At 43.0% G+C, this 15,341-nt stretch overlaps 1 protein-coding gene across 2 annotated transcripts in view; it reads left to right on the forward strand.

The window, feature by feature from the left end:
- LOC137369913 (matrix metalloproteinase-16-like) overlaps positions 1–15,341 on the forward strand; it is a 306,491-nt gene that overhangs the window by 187,256 nt on the left and 103,894 nt on the right. For both annotated transcript variants that reach the window (XM_068031639.1, XM_068031640.1), the window contains 2 exons: positions 11,880–12,041; positions 12,278–12,495. In XM_068031639.1, coding sequence (XP_067887740.1) covers positions 11,880–12,041; positions 12,278–12,495 — 380 coding nt within the window. The remainder of the gene's footprint in view (positions 1–11,879; positions 12,042–12,277; positions 12,496–15,341) is intronic.

Consider the following 15,341-nt stretch of genomic DNA (forward strand, 5'->3'; position numbering starts at 1 on the left):
CAGTGGCACAATCTTCCCAGAGATGGTCGCCTAATTGGCCACCTCCACGCTTGCTGTTTAAGGACAGCGGGCAGGCTCCTGGTGCTGCTGGCCCAATCAGAGGGCTGACAACTCTAAACCCTAGGCAGCACCACTAGGAGAGGTGGGCATTCCTCTGAGGGTGCCTCCATGTTGAGACACCTTTGTGGTCCCCAACCTGCCTCAGCAGTGCTCACCTCTCCCGGTATTAGGGCCGAAGCCGTTAGACCCCTCGACGCTGAAGGGAAACCCATCCGGGTAGATTGTTTAGGCCACTGGTAAGGCCTTTCTTGGCCGTGGCCCCCTCTTTGCAGCAGGGAGCCTTGGCTCCGATGGCCCACTGGCCTGCCACAGGGAGGCTGTCTCCATTGCGATGGCAGCCTCTGCGCGTGGAAGGGGGCCACTCCGCTAGCGGCAAAATGCCCACAATATCAGACCTAATTGTTTTAACTGGCTGTCTGCCTCTGTGGAGTGGGCAGCTGATCTGGTTACCCATCCACTCATAGGAATGTTCCCCAGCAGTGGGAATACATCAGGGAGCCATCCCGACGTGGCTCCCCCCCATTTTCCCAGCTACCCCTCCGCCCCACCCCATCACCAAGCCCGCTATCACGGGGCTGGGAAAATTCACCCCATAATATGTTCAATGAATATTATAAAAAGCAAGGTGACTAAAAAGGAAATTAAGACCAGATATGGCAATAATATCATGTCTTTATACAATAGAAGCCACTTTAAGTGGGCACACATTTGATGAGACAAATGTTCCATTCACCTGGTTGCTTGTGCCTTTAAATACTCATGGTGTGATGTGGTAATACAGTAGGTAGCTTCACTGAGATCCTGCAGTAAAGTGCAGCAAGATAATTTGCTCACAGCCAAAAATTTGTTCACGCAACTTTATAGCATTGTGTTCTTGGCAAGGCAAGGCAAGGAAGAGGAACGTGAATGGAAGCCAAACTATAACAGAAAACAGGGAACATTCAGTGCACAAGTTAACTTGTGTCATTATCACATACTTCCTCCTAGATGGGGGAGATGGTGGTGTCGTTGAGCTAATAATGCAGCAGCCTAGTTCTGGGGGCATGGGTTCAGATCCCGCCACAGCTGTTTGAATTCTATTTTCTCATTGGAAAAAAATCTGCAATTGAAAGCTAGTCTCAGTAATGGTGCGATTAAATCATTGATTGTTGTAAAAACTCATCTGGTTCACTAATGTTCTTTCAGGAAGGAAATCTGCTGTCATTACCTGGCCTGGCCTCCATGTGACTCCAGACCCACAGCAATGTGGTTGACTCTTAACTGCTCTCTGAAATGGCCTAGCAAGCCACTCAGCTATCAAGGGCAATTAGGGATGGGCAACAAATGCTGGCCTTGCCAGTGATGCCCACATCCCATAAAAGAATTTGGAAAAAAAAATCTTACAGAATAACATACATAGAAAGCTGGGAGTATGTTGTCTGGCTTGCTCAGTGGACTTGCATTGTAGCTCATTACCAGGGATACTTCTATGTTGAAGTTATTAAATCATAGATGTTTTATTTAATTGTGGGAATTTGTGCTTGTGGTAAATGAACTTATTAGTCCCTCCAAAATGGAAAAGCAAACATTTGGGAATATATTATTTATTCATTATTCCATAGAGATTAGTTAGGTTGATGTCTGTTTTCATTTACAGTAAGATTTTAAAGTCAGAAGCTGCTAATTAAAATGATATTTGTTATAAACCTCTGGGGAAGGCACAGGAAATGCTTGATGTAGGTTTTCCAGTTGTCGCTTTACATACCAAGTGTCCTTGTGTAGACTGAGCGTGAACTAACTGCTGATATGTAACTGTAACAGCGGCCTTTTTCTTAAATAGCCTGGTTGACTTTGAATTTATTGGAGCAGCTTTATCAGGAAGGATTTAAAGCAGAGCTTCAGGATCACTGGGGGAAGATTTTGTTCTTGTACTAGGTGCAGCAAAATCCTAAATCCATTTGTGAAGAATAGCGTTATAATTTTGTTACACCAGTTCTAAGTAGAAATCATTCCCTGCTGTCAGACAATCTTGTTAATATTTAGAATGCACAATTTGGATAAATCATACTGCACAGAAGGGGGCCATTCAGCCTGGCATGCCTTTGCCAGGTTTTTGAAAGATCTGTCCAATTTTGGCCATACCCCAGCCTTTTCCCCATAACTCTGCAAATTCGTTCTCTTCAAATGCATGTCTTGTTGCCTTTCGAAATATGCAACAGAATCTGATTCCACCACCTTTTTCAGGTAGTGCATTCCCGATTATTACAACTCTCTGTGTGAATTAATTTATTCTCATTGCCCCTCCAGCTCTATTTTTCAAATATTTTAAATCTGTGACCTCTGGTTACTAAACCACATGCCAGTTTCTCCCTACTTTCTTTATCAAAACCCCTCACAGTTTTCAATACCTCCATGAGCCTTCTCTACTCTAAGGAAAGCAATCTCAGCTTCTCCAATCTCTCCACATAACTGAAATCCTGATATCACCCTAGTAAACCTCCTCTGTATCCTTACCAAGATCTTGACATCATTCCTAAAGCGTGGTGCCCAAGAGGTACTGTAGCAAATGCACTGTAGCAATTCACCAAGGGTTCTACGACAGCACCTTCCAAACCCATGACCTCCACTGCATAAAAGAACAAGGGAACACCACCACCTGCAAGTTTCCTTCCAAGTCACACACTATCCTGACTCACAAAGATATTACCATTCCTTCATCATCGCTGAATCAAAATCCTGGAACTCCCTACCGAACGACACTGTGGGCATACTTATACCACGTGGACTGCAATAGTTCAAGAAGGTGACTCACTATGACCTTCTTGAGGCCAATTAGGGATAGGCAATAAATGCTGCCCTTGCAAGCAGCACCTACATCCCATAAATGAATTTTAAAAAAGACTTTTACACAATACTCAATCTGAGGCTTAACTAGTGATTTGTAAAGGCTTAGCATGACTTCCTTATTTTTGTATTCAGTGGTATACTTACAAAGCCAAGTATCCTATACACGTTCTTAATTACCTTACCAATTTGCCCTGCCACTTTGAAGGATTTGTGCATGTGCACCCCCGGTCCCTCTGCTTGTGCGACCTCCTTCAAAATTATGCCATTTAGATTATATCTTTAGCAAACAGGGTTAAGGAAAATCCCAAAGCCTTTTATTCATATATAAGGAGCAAGAGGGTAACTAGAGAAAGGATTGGCCCACTCAAGGACAAAGGAGGAAAGTTATGCGTGGAGTCAGAGAAAATGGGTGAGATTCTAAACGAGTACTTTGCATCGGTATTCACCGAGGAGCGGGACATGACAGATGTTGAGGTTAGGGACAGAGGTTTGATTACTCTAGGTCAAGTCGGCATAAGGAGGGAGGAAGTGTTGGGTATTCTAAAAGGCATTAAAGTGGACAAGTCCCCAGGTCCGGATGGGATCTACCCCAGGTTCCTGAGGGAAGCGAGAGAGGAAATAGCTGGGGCCTTAACAGATATCTTTGCAGCATCCTTAAACACGGGTGAGGTCCCGGAGGACTGGAGAATTGCTAATGTTGTCCCCTTGTTTAAGAAGGGTAGCAGGGATAATCCAGGTAATTATAGACCGGTGAGCCTGACGTCAGTGGTAGGGAAGCTGCTGGTGAAGATACTGAGGGATAGGATCTATTCCCATTTGGAAGAAAATGGGCTTATCAGTGATAGGCAACATGGTTTTGTGCAGGGAAGGTCATGTCTTACCAACTTAATAGAATTCTTTGAGGAAGTGACAAAGTTGATTGATGAGGGAAGGGCTGTAGATGTCATATACATGGACTTCAGTAAGGCGTTTGATAAGGTTCCCCATGGTAGGCTGATGGAGAAAGTGAAGTCGCATGGGGTCCAGGGTGTACTAGCTAGATGGATAAAGAACTGGCTGGGCAACAGGAGACAGAGAGTAGCAGTGGAAGGGAGTTTCTCAAAATGGAGACGTGTGACCAGTGGTGTTCCACAGGGATCCGTGCTGGGACCACTGTTGTTTGTGATATACATAAATGATTTGGAGGAAAGTATAGGTGGTCTGATTAGCAAGTTTGCAGACGACACTAAGATTGGTGGAGTAGCAGATAGTGAAGGGGACTGTCAGAGAATACAGCAGAATATAGATAGATTGGAGAGTTGGGCAGAGAAATGGCAGATGGCATTCAATCAGGGCAAATGCGAGGTGATGCATTTTGGAAGATCCAATTCAAGAGTGAACTATACAGTGAATGGAAAAGTTCTGGGGAAAATTGATGTACAGAGAGATTTGGGTGTTCAGGTCCATTGTTCCCAGAAGGTGGCAACGCAGGTAAATAGAGTGGTCAAGAAGGCATACGGCATGCTTTCCTTCATCGGACGGGGTATTGAGTACAAGAGTTGGCAGGTCATGTTACAGTTGTATAGGACTTTGTTTCGGCCACATTTGGAATACTGCGTGCAGTTCTGGTCGCCACATTACCAAAAGGATGTGGATGCTTTGGAGAGGGTGCAGAGGAGGTTCACCAGGATGTTGCCTGGTATGGAGGGCGCTAGCTATGAAGAGAGGTTGAGTAGATTAGGATTATTTTCATTAGAAAGGCGGAGGTTGAGGGGGGACCTGATTGAGGTGTACAAAATCATGAGAGGTATAGACAGGGTGGATAGCAAGAAGCTTTTTCCCAGAGTGGGGGATTCAAATACTAGAGGTCACGAGTTCAAAGTGCGAGGGGAAAAGTTTAGGGGGGATATGCGTGGAAAGTTCTTTACGCAGAGGGTGGTGGGTGCCTGGAACGCGTTGCCAGCGGAGGTGGTAGATGCGAACACGATAGCGTCTTTTAAGATGTATCTAGACAGATACATGAATGGGCAGGAAGCAAAGAGGTACAGACCCTTAGAAAATAGGCGACATGTTTAGGTAGAGGATCTGGATCGGCGCAGGCTTGGAGGGCCGAAGGGCCTGTTCCTGTGCTGTAATTTTCTTTGTTCTTTGTTCTCTTTGTTCTTATACTGTCGTTTCTCCCAAAATAAATACTTCACACTTTTCTGCATTAAATTGCATCTGTCATGTGTCTACCCATTTCTCCATTCTCTTTATGTCCTCCTGAAGTCACCTACTATGCTGCTCACTATTTACTATGTTGCCAAGTTTGTATCATTCATGCACTTCAAAATTGTACTCCTTATACGGGAATCCAGGTCTTTTATATCTCATACAAGAAAAGTAATTCTGACTCATACAGGACCTGGTTGCATACGTCACTCCAATCAGTTCAAAATGTACACATTAGAAAACAAAATTAAATAATAAAGCCAGTTAATTTCTTTTTCATCCCATATTAAAATTATGTGATACTAAAATCGGAAAATGTATATGCTGTTACATTTACTAGAAAGATAAATGGATTGAAATTTGCCTTAAGCACTGGCACAAAACAGGCGATATCGGATTGGCCACCCGTTATACACAGCATCTGATATTCAGTTCCGTTACAGTCAATGGAATTAAATATCAGGTGCTATATATAACGCATGGCCAAACCAATAAAGCTCATTTTGTGCAACCATTTCAGACCAATCTTTACCCCAAAGGTAAGCTGTTGGAAAGTTCTAAATGAATGTTCTAAAATACCCATTCATTTTTATGCAATTTCAGCCATGTCAGGATCTTGAAATTTTTGTTGCTGTTATTCCTTTGCTGTGTTGTTTGGTCCTGGAACTGTGTTCAAATGAGTGTGGCCTTTTTTTCCCTCTCTGTGCTTATTCAGTTTTAGCTGCTGTTGGAAATTTGACATTTTACGCTTGTTTGACTCGTACACTAAGAGGCAGCAGTGTGAATTTGTTCAACCGTCCTACACATATCTGTGTGTGGATATGCATGAAGGATTGTGTGTACATCTGTAAAGGAAAAGTCTGTTAAAGGCTGAAATGACATATTTTGTCTTCCTAGTTGATTCATGAATATTAATAGAAACAATCTGGATGATTCTATAAAAATGTGCATAATGGTTCACTGAGTAATTCATGGCCATTCGTGCATGTCTCTGATTTTATTTTCTCATTTCTGTCCTGAAGGTAGTGATTCATGCTTTGGTATAGGTCAACAGATGCTGAGTACCCTTCAGAACCTCAGCTGAGAGACCTTTCTTCATTTGTAAGCCTAGTCAATGTGTCTGCTGGCTATTTGACTGTGAGAAACATCACAGCAGAGCCTGATCATGCCCTCCACTCATTGTCCACATACATTCATTTTCCAACAAGGGTTATTGTGATTAAGAGTGGAAACTGTAACCAATTTTTCCCCTTGCTACCTCAGACGCATGGAGCAGAAATTTGCTCGGAGCTTATCCTGCCTGCTCTTCTGTCATAACATCTCCAATAGTGTAGTGAAAACTCTGTTTACATGTGAAAATGGGATTTTGCCATACTGCCCAGGAAGATCTGATGCCAAGCTGAAAGCACCTCCAAAAGAAAATTCCAGGTCATGTTGACCTTAAGGCCAGTTGAGCTAACGTTGCTCAGCACACACCCGGGATATAATCTGCAATCACAGCACACAGTGGAGCCAATTTTATCTCCCACCAATTAGCAGTAATGAGGCAGGAATGAAATCCTGCAAATACCACTCTCTGATCCCAGCCACCAACATTTTGTAAGGGATCTTCACAAGGATGATCTCGGAGCCCGCCTGAAACAGGTCAGATGTTTAATTAAAGTGTGGCAATCGCAGCACCCTTATTGGAGTGAGTCATCTAATGAGCACCCCTTGGCGGCCACTCACAAGATGGCTCAGGAATGTCCACCGCCTGGATCCAGAAAAAAGCCAGACTGCTGCCAGTCCATGCAAGACTCATCCTGGGAACGGCTGCTACCTGGCACTGACAACTTGCTGGAGGAATGTAAATGAGGCCTGGACTTCTAAATAGGCTGCAACTCACCTGTTTTCCACTGTTGGTTCTAATTGGTTCTAGTATATTTAACCCTCGTGAATATTATTTTAGTTTCTGGATATTGATAATTGGATTGTGGAGATTAGCAGAATTCATTCAGTATGAAACAAGCTGGGAGAGTCTCAAAGGACCTGCTGGTCTTCTACTGTCACTTATTTATGTATGTACTTTTCATGGGAGGTCTTGCAATTTATATGCCAATGGCAGGCTGGTAGATTATCTGTGGAGCACATGATCCCACTTCCCTACCCCCAGGAGATCAATCTCTTACAACAGGGAGCATTTCAAAACATTAAAGGAAATAGTATTTTGGACAAATCGTTTGGAATCCAGGATGTGGTCCTGCTCTGAAAAGCCTGGTAGATCACATAACTGCCAGTGAGTTAGGACGCAATGTCATCTCAGAAACGTCACAGGGACAGCTGCCTGCTTCTTCAAATCTGCCCAACCCCAACTTTTTTCCATAGATTCAGGCTCATTTCCAATGTGTCTCGGGCTTCCAGCAGTATACCTGCTGCCCAGCAGAGGTGGGGTGGGTTTAAATTGGTAGAAACACTCCAAAGACATTAGCAACTGTAGACATATGAGAGTAGAATGGAAGCTGAGGAAGCCATTACAAGGCCTTTCCCTCCACAGGGCACCTCCGGGCTATTACTGCACATCCCTGGGCCTACTGCCACCATCCCATTAATGGTCCTGGAAAGTGGCGCTAACACAAGCTGGTGGGAAGGAAGTCCGTCAAGGTCCTGGGCCTCGCTTTTTTGCATCTATTTACATGCAGCAGGTGGGTTAGCAAAGACCAGTGTGTCCCAGTGGGAGCAGGGGAGGGGACTAGAGGTTGGGTGATGAGGCAGAAGTCAGCTCACTTTCCTTCATTCTACATGATGATCTTGCTCAATTTGAGACAGGGTTGCTGTGAAGAATCCAAACCATAGTTTTCTATTACAGTAACCTTAAAGAATTTATTGCTGCCATCCTATGGTAGAAAAATCAGTGAAAATATTAAACAGACTAATTTATATTTAAGTAACAATTCAAACTTTATAATATCTGTATTAAATTATCAATACTAAAATAACTTTTAGTTCGTTTAGCTGTGAGAATATAGAAATGTTTTTATTCCATTTATCACCCAAAGCAATGTAGTACTCAATTCATGGACACTTTTGACTCGGTGGAAGAAAGGAACCTCACATTAAAGCACACTGTGAAACAATGATTACTTTTTCCTCTGTTAAATGAATGGTGGACGATTGGGAAAGGTTAGAACATAACTATAAGCAAACTCAGGGCTGAATAAAGGCCTTTAGGCCCGTCAAAGCTCATCTGTCTACTATTTTGAACAATGAAATGTTTTTCCTTTTACTACTCTGTCGGACAGTTTATTCCAAATATATATCATCCCAGGGAATGATTACAAGTGAGTGATCTGATGGTTGGCTTCTGACGGCACATGAAACTGTGCAAGTGCATGGTTTAGAATCCCCAAAGACATCTTGAATTGCTCTCACAACCATTCTTTCCTTTGTAAGAGATATGCTGTGGATTTCAGGACTTTTGATAAATTCTGTTTTTGGATTGTATATGGGCTTGTTGCGACAGTGGAGTAGTAAGACCACTGCACTCATTATTTGGTAAGTGGTGGCTTTACCACTCAAAGGTTAACATTTGTATTGTAATGACTGCAGGCTTAGCAAGTAACACTCAACACTTTTATTGCCAAGACACCAGAGTCAGTGTATATTAGAAAATGTATTCTACATTTTGCCAATTAGGTAGAACTTCTAAAATGTGAGAAGCTATCATCACCATAATGATGATAATCATTACTGTCAAACATCCCTGTTACAAATTTAGCTCTGCCATAGTTTCCTTCTCAGGGTTGGAATAAATAACTCAGATAAGTGGTCTGAGTGTCTTAATATATAGAGGAATTGACTGACACAGATCTGTATCTACTTGAGCAGTAGTATAACAAAAGCATCCCCTTATAATTTAAAACAGATATTTGTGTCTTTTGCACATGTACCTCTTCAATCTCCCTGAAGATGGACCGAGTTAATACTTGGTAAGTTGAGGTTTGATACGAATATCTGAGCTGCACTATTTCACAGGAAGTAAACATGTAGAGCAATAGTTACAGTCAGTCTCATTTTGTTCAATCAGTGCAAGTAATCTTTGCATAATGATACAAAGCAAAGCACAGAGGAACACGCAACAAGAGTCAAGGGTCATGGAACTCAAGGCCCAAGCATTTTATTAAATCAAATCTTAATCAAAATTTAAAAACGGGAATGATTTTAAATAATTTTATCCAAACATTTGAGTTGTTAGCTTGTCACCACAATTGAGACAAAAATGGGTCAACGAATTGGAAATATCACTGAGCAGAAAATCACTTATGACAGTTTTTCATTTCAATTCTGCTGATAGTATGGACTATGATATTATAAAGTGTAATATTCTCAGGGTCTGTGATTTACTGCCTGAAGAATAGAGCAGAAGTTTAAAAACGTAGAGGTGTAACTTTAGCCCAGCACTGCCCAGTCAGTGTGGGCGGGGTGGGTAGGAGGTAAAAATTGGGTTTGAGCACCTACACAAGTTAGTGAGTTGTTTATTGTGTAATCTATGAGGAAACCAACTTCCATTTAAAGTATTAATCACCTTTTTGTTTAGGTGCTTGAAAAAAATATTTAAAAGGCACTTTGCTTAAGAAACATTCAAAGTAATTCTTATTTGCAATTTTCTTTGTGGAAACTTGGGCCAGAATTTTACATTGGTTGGGAGGCCCCGCCCACTGGCCGAAAAGTCAAGGGCGAACCTGCGTCCGTCGGGCCTGGGGAGCCACACTAGGATTTTTCGCCCTTCCCTGCCAGGCCCTTAATTGGCCTTGGGCAGTACTTCCAGCTCCTTGAGGCATGAAGTCCCGCCTAATGGAGCTGCCAGCCAATCAGCAGGCCGGCAGCTCTTAGTCCCAGCAGTGCCACTGGGAGTGGTGGCCACTGCTCGGACTACACCCAGCCATCGCAAGCAAGGTGAAGGACAGTCCCAGAACAAAGGTAAGTATTTGGGGCCTCGCTGGGGAGAATTGGCCAGGCCCCGGCAAGGCAAGGGGTGCCAGTTGGATTGGGGAAGGGGGTAGTGTTGTGCGTGGGGGCAGTTGGGGCTTCAGGGGCTGTCCTCCGTGGGGCATAGGGTGCCCAATCAGGAGGCCCCCCCCCCCTCCCGGCAAGAAGGTCACCAGCTTTTACCTGGCGGTTTTCTTGGGGCCTTTGCCGTCCACCCGCCAAGGTAAAATACCTGCGGTGGTGAGAGGAGTCCCTTTATGTGACAGTTAATTGGCCGCTTAAGGGTCTTGATTGTCCTGGGGCAGGCAGTCCATTTCTCACTGCTGCTGCCCGGTTTAAAATGGTGATGGGAGCGGGAGGGGGTAGGGAACGGCCCGCCTGCCTTCCAATCAATTTTACGCACCCCCAACCCCCACCCCAGCCACCAGCCCACTCGTTTGGTGCTGTAAAATTCCGCCCATAGCCAAAAATTTGCTGAAACATGATAATCCCAATTATACATTCTAAAGACAAAAAAGAAATACACTTATGTAGGAAATTACATTTATGGACTCATAAGATAAATTGTAAAATTCTAAATCATTGTAAATGTTACTTGTATGACTTAGGAAAGATTTAAAATGTGATGTTTTTCAAGGTTGGTAGGAGATAATTACATCTGTCAGCATCTTCTGCAGATTTCCTCCCACACCATAATGCTTCAGCTGCTGCTTTACAGAATCACTGAATAATACAGTGCAGAAGAGGCTCTTCGGCCCATTGAGTCTGCACCGATGCATTAAAGACACCTGACCTGTCTACCTAATCTCATTTACCAGCACTTGGCTCATATCCTTGAATGTTGTGACATGCCAAGTGCTCATCCAGGTACTTTTTAAAGGATGTGAGGCAACCCGCCTCTACCACCCTCCCAGGCAGAAATTACACAGATTAAAATATGAAAGTTACCATTTAAAATACCCCACACACAAACTCTCACACACACTGACACAAATACAGAAATTCTCTCTGCAGAGCTGTTGCAAGAATACTTTGGCCAAATACTTGCTAATCCTTGAAGAAAAAAAGGGAAGATATGGAAGGATGTCAGTTGTCCCTTTTGGTCTGGCGTCCGGTTATACAGTGACGGGTCACTGGGATCTTTTCTTGAGCAGTTCGTTTCAGGTGGCATCAAGAATTAATCTGGCAGGCCTTCCAGGAGCGTCTCAGGAAAAATGCTGCTTCAGTTTCTCTATTTCTAACGCTTGATTCTCAGGGCTTCTCAAAGCGATAGAAAAGAATGAGCTGATGGTGGCTGCTCTCTGGTAGGCTTATCGCCAACTGTCTTTAAAACTGTTCAGACCCTAACTGAACTGAAAACAATATCCAAACCCCAAATAGAAAGTCAATCTCCATAAACCTTGACATGCGGCTTCTCTATAAACATCTCCCCTTTGTCCAAGGGTCCTGTTGTTTATTTATCTTAAGGCAGGTGATCGCCAGTAAAGGTTGTTTTTAGCACTCCTTTTTCTTCCAGTAATTGTTTCCACAGTCAAGTGTGGCTTTCAATGAGCCCAGTGAAAAAAAAACAAATCCCAGCATTTCTTCAGACTTCCAAATGAATCCATTTCCATAACTTAAATATGAGTCCTTAAAAACATATATGTTTTTTTTAAATGGAAGCACTCGCATAACATCTAATACGTGTATTTCTGAAAGATTTTCCATCTCTTTACCTTCCTTTTCTTATTTTATTTTCTCTTCACCCCCATTTTCTCCTACAAATTATCAAAACTTAACTCTTTTTTTTACAATTAGGTTTAACAGTCAATTTACATCTTTTTTCTTTTTTTCCATAGGAAATGATTTATTTCTGGTTGCAGTTCATGAACTAGGCCATGCGCTAGGCCTGGAACACTCCAATGATCCCAGTGCAATCATGGCTCCATTTTACCAGTATATGGATACAGAAAACTTCCAGCTTCCTCAAGATGACTTACAGGGCATCCAGAAGATATATGGTTTGTAGCTGCATAACATCGCATAGATTTTCAGCTCGCCTCTCTGGCATTAAACTGATGTTGTCCATTCATTTCAATAGAAATGATAATTGGGCAGTTTCTAAAACAGGTGCTGTTCTGCAATGTTAGTTTTTTGCCCAGGTGGCAAGTTGAAAATCTAACGCAATATTTTTATATCTGAACATTAGTAGCTATTATTCTTGATTTAATATGTTTCTGTCTACATTTTTAAATAGGTCCACCAGATAAGATTACAGACCCTACAAAGCCCTTACCTACAGTACCACCACATCGTTCCAATCCACCATTGGATCCAAGAAAGCCTAACAGACAACCAAGACCTCCTCGACCACCTACTCGGGATAAACCTTCCTATCCTGGTGCCAAGCCTAATATCTGTGATGGAAATTTCAACACGCTAGCTATCTTACGGGGTGAAATGTTTGTTTTTAAGGTAAGAGTTGTTCAAGTATTACTATGGGGGAGAATTTCATGTTGTCCCCTGCGGCGACTTTGAAGGTGGGCTGAGCATAGAACCGGAGGGAAGGACTCTGCCACCTTTCTGCCTCCACCCAAATTAAGTCCCAGGTGGGAAGGTCTATGAACAGCCTTCCTGCCCTGCCATCAATTGAGGCCCTTAAGTGGGCAATTAATGCCCACTTAAGGTCCTCATCCCTCTGCTGCTAGAATTTGCCCAGCAGCAGACTAGTCGCTGCGGGGGTGGGGGGGGGGGGGGCATGGCAAGCAACCTGTGCAAGTTGCTTACCAGCTCCTTGAGGAGGTTGGGGGGGTGGTTAGGAGGTCCCTCGTTAAAAGGAACTTAGTGAGATCCACCCCCTGCCCTTGCTGCCGATCCTACTCCCCACTCCACCGCAACGCCCACCTGTGAAACTCTTCCCACCCTGACTTACTTGTGGCCTGGATCCAGCGCCACCGCTAAGTCCAGTACCGGCAGCAGCCACCACTTCCGCGGTGGCATAGCTCAGTTAAGGAGTTGCCGGTCTCTGATTGGCCAACAGCTCTTAAAGGGGGAGACTTCTGTCGCTGTCTACTTAAGTGCCTAATTGGCATTTGATTTGGTGGGCCTTCCCCAGAGGAGGCAATGTGTTGGAGACCCCCGTTGCCCAGATAAAATCCTGGCCATAGTGTGGTGAATATATGTAAGCTTTAGAGCAACCGCTTTCCCACTCATGATCAAAATAATCTTTGCAGACGGTGTAGCTTCTTTTGATTTTCGGCCGTAGTTACACTACAGCTATCGATCTCAGGCCAGTGCATGCAGTGTAAAATCAATTTGCAGCCTCAAGTTACACTGCCAACTGTGTGCCTTTCACTGAGGTTAATGACAAAGAAGCTTTGCATGTCAATGCTTACATGCATATCGAGAGAGCTACTCCCTTGCTGGTTAATTTTTAATATTGTAAGAGAGAGTGGGTGGAAGAAGAAGCAGAACTAAAGGTTCCAGTGCAAACTGGGACCGGAGTCATTTGATCATGTTGGGAGGGTAATGTGGCCTTCCTTGACACTGATCCTTTATGACTCAAATAAATAATATCTCCTTTTGGAGAAGAGATATTATGCAGTTTTTTTCTCAGTACTTTAGGATGGATCTGAAAGTTTGACATTAAATTTACCTCTCTTCCTTACAATCTTGTTCTCTTTTAGTCAGGAACAATTTCTAGGTTGGGAAAGGAAACTATTCAAATAATATGTTCTAAAGTGATAAATACTTTCTGAAAATCACATCAGGGTGGCACAGTGGCGCAGTGGTTAGCACCGCAGCCTCACAGCTCCAGGGACCCGGGTTCGATTCTGGGTACTGCCTGTGTGGAGTTTGCAAGTTCTCCCTGTGACCGCGTGGGTTTTCGCTTGGTGCTCCGGTTTCCTCCCACAGCCAAAGACTTGCAGGTGATAGGTAAACTGGCCATTGTAAATTGCTCCTAGTGTAGGTAGGTGGTAGGGAATATGGGATTACTGTAGGGTTAGTGTAAATATTATCTGCAGCACCTGTGGAAGAGTCTGTCACTCTAGTATTGGCCTTTATAGCCACTCCAGGTGCTGCTCCACAAACTACTGACCACCTGCAGGCGCTTACCCATTGTCTCCCGAGACATGGAGGCCAAAGAAGAGTATAAATGTGTGGTTGTTGGTCGGCACAGACTTGGTGGGCCGAAGGGCCTGTTTCAGTGCTGTATCTCTAAATAAATAAATAAGTGGTATATTAATTAAAGTATCCTACCTTCTACTTTTATAACAATGGAACTCATTGAATAATTAATACATTCATAGCCCATAATTTGCCATGGCTGGGCATTTTACGGCAACTGCCATTAAAGTTATACTTGTCCTTACACGTTTAGGATTTTACATTTTCACATTTACATTTACACTTACATTTTTTGCTGAGGTGCGAGCTGATAATGTTGCAGGAAGGGATACAGGGCACCTGGGACCTGAGTGAACAGGGCAAGCAATTGTGTATCTCCTTAACCAATCAGAATGAAGAATTGTGAAATTAACTGTGCAAGGACTGTGAAAGAAATGTAAATTAGAGTTTGAGAATTCAATGTCAAATTAGGTACAGAAAGAAAAGTAAAGAGAAGGAAAGAAAGCAAAAGCAAAATACTGTGGATGCTGGAAATCTGAAATAAAAACAGAAAATGCTGGAAATGCTCAGCAGGTCTGGCAATATCTATAGAGAGGGAAACAATGGCAATGTTCAGCTCGGTGACCTTTCCTCGGAACAAAGATTGGATTAAGAGAGTGAGAAAAAGGGGACAGAAAGGAAGAGTTAAACATATTATTAAAATTTTACAGTTGTTGAATCTCCAACAACAATTATCAGCCTGAAGAAATGAGACTCCACACTTATAGTTAATTTTCAGTGTAAGAGGTTGACTGGCAGTAATTAACACTTATCACATTATTAAAAGGGTACTTAGACTGGAGAGAACAAGACTTAACTCTCTGTGGCAAGTTTTGTTTGTATCTATTGCACAAGTGCAGTAACTTCACACCATATAATGCATGTCAAGGGTGAGCCTGACAGTGAGATGTGGTTTTCATAAAGCTAATGACAGAGTGGTGCAACTCAGACAGTACCTTCTGGATTTTTGCATTTATTGATGCATCTGTCTTGCCTGAAGTTGCTGTAGCATTTGTGTGTAAATGACAGCGAGCTTGATTAGTCTCAATGTTATTTTGATAGCAATTATGGCCCAATATGTGTGATATTTCCAAATTCTAGAAATTCCCCTAATTGGTATATAGAATCATAGAACGTTTATGGCACAGAAAGAG

The sequence above is a fragment of the Heterodontus francisci genome, chromosome 5 (genome assembly GCF_036365525.1).
Source record: "Heterodontus francisci isolate sHetFra1 chromosome 5, sHetFra1.hap1, whole genome shotgun sequence".
Lineage (NCBI taxonomy): Eukaryota > Metazoa > Chordata > Chondrichthyes > Heterodontiformes > Heterodontidae > Heterodontus > Heterodontus francisci.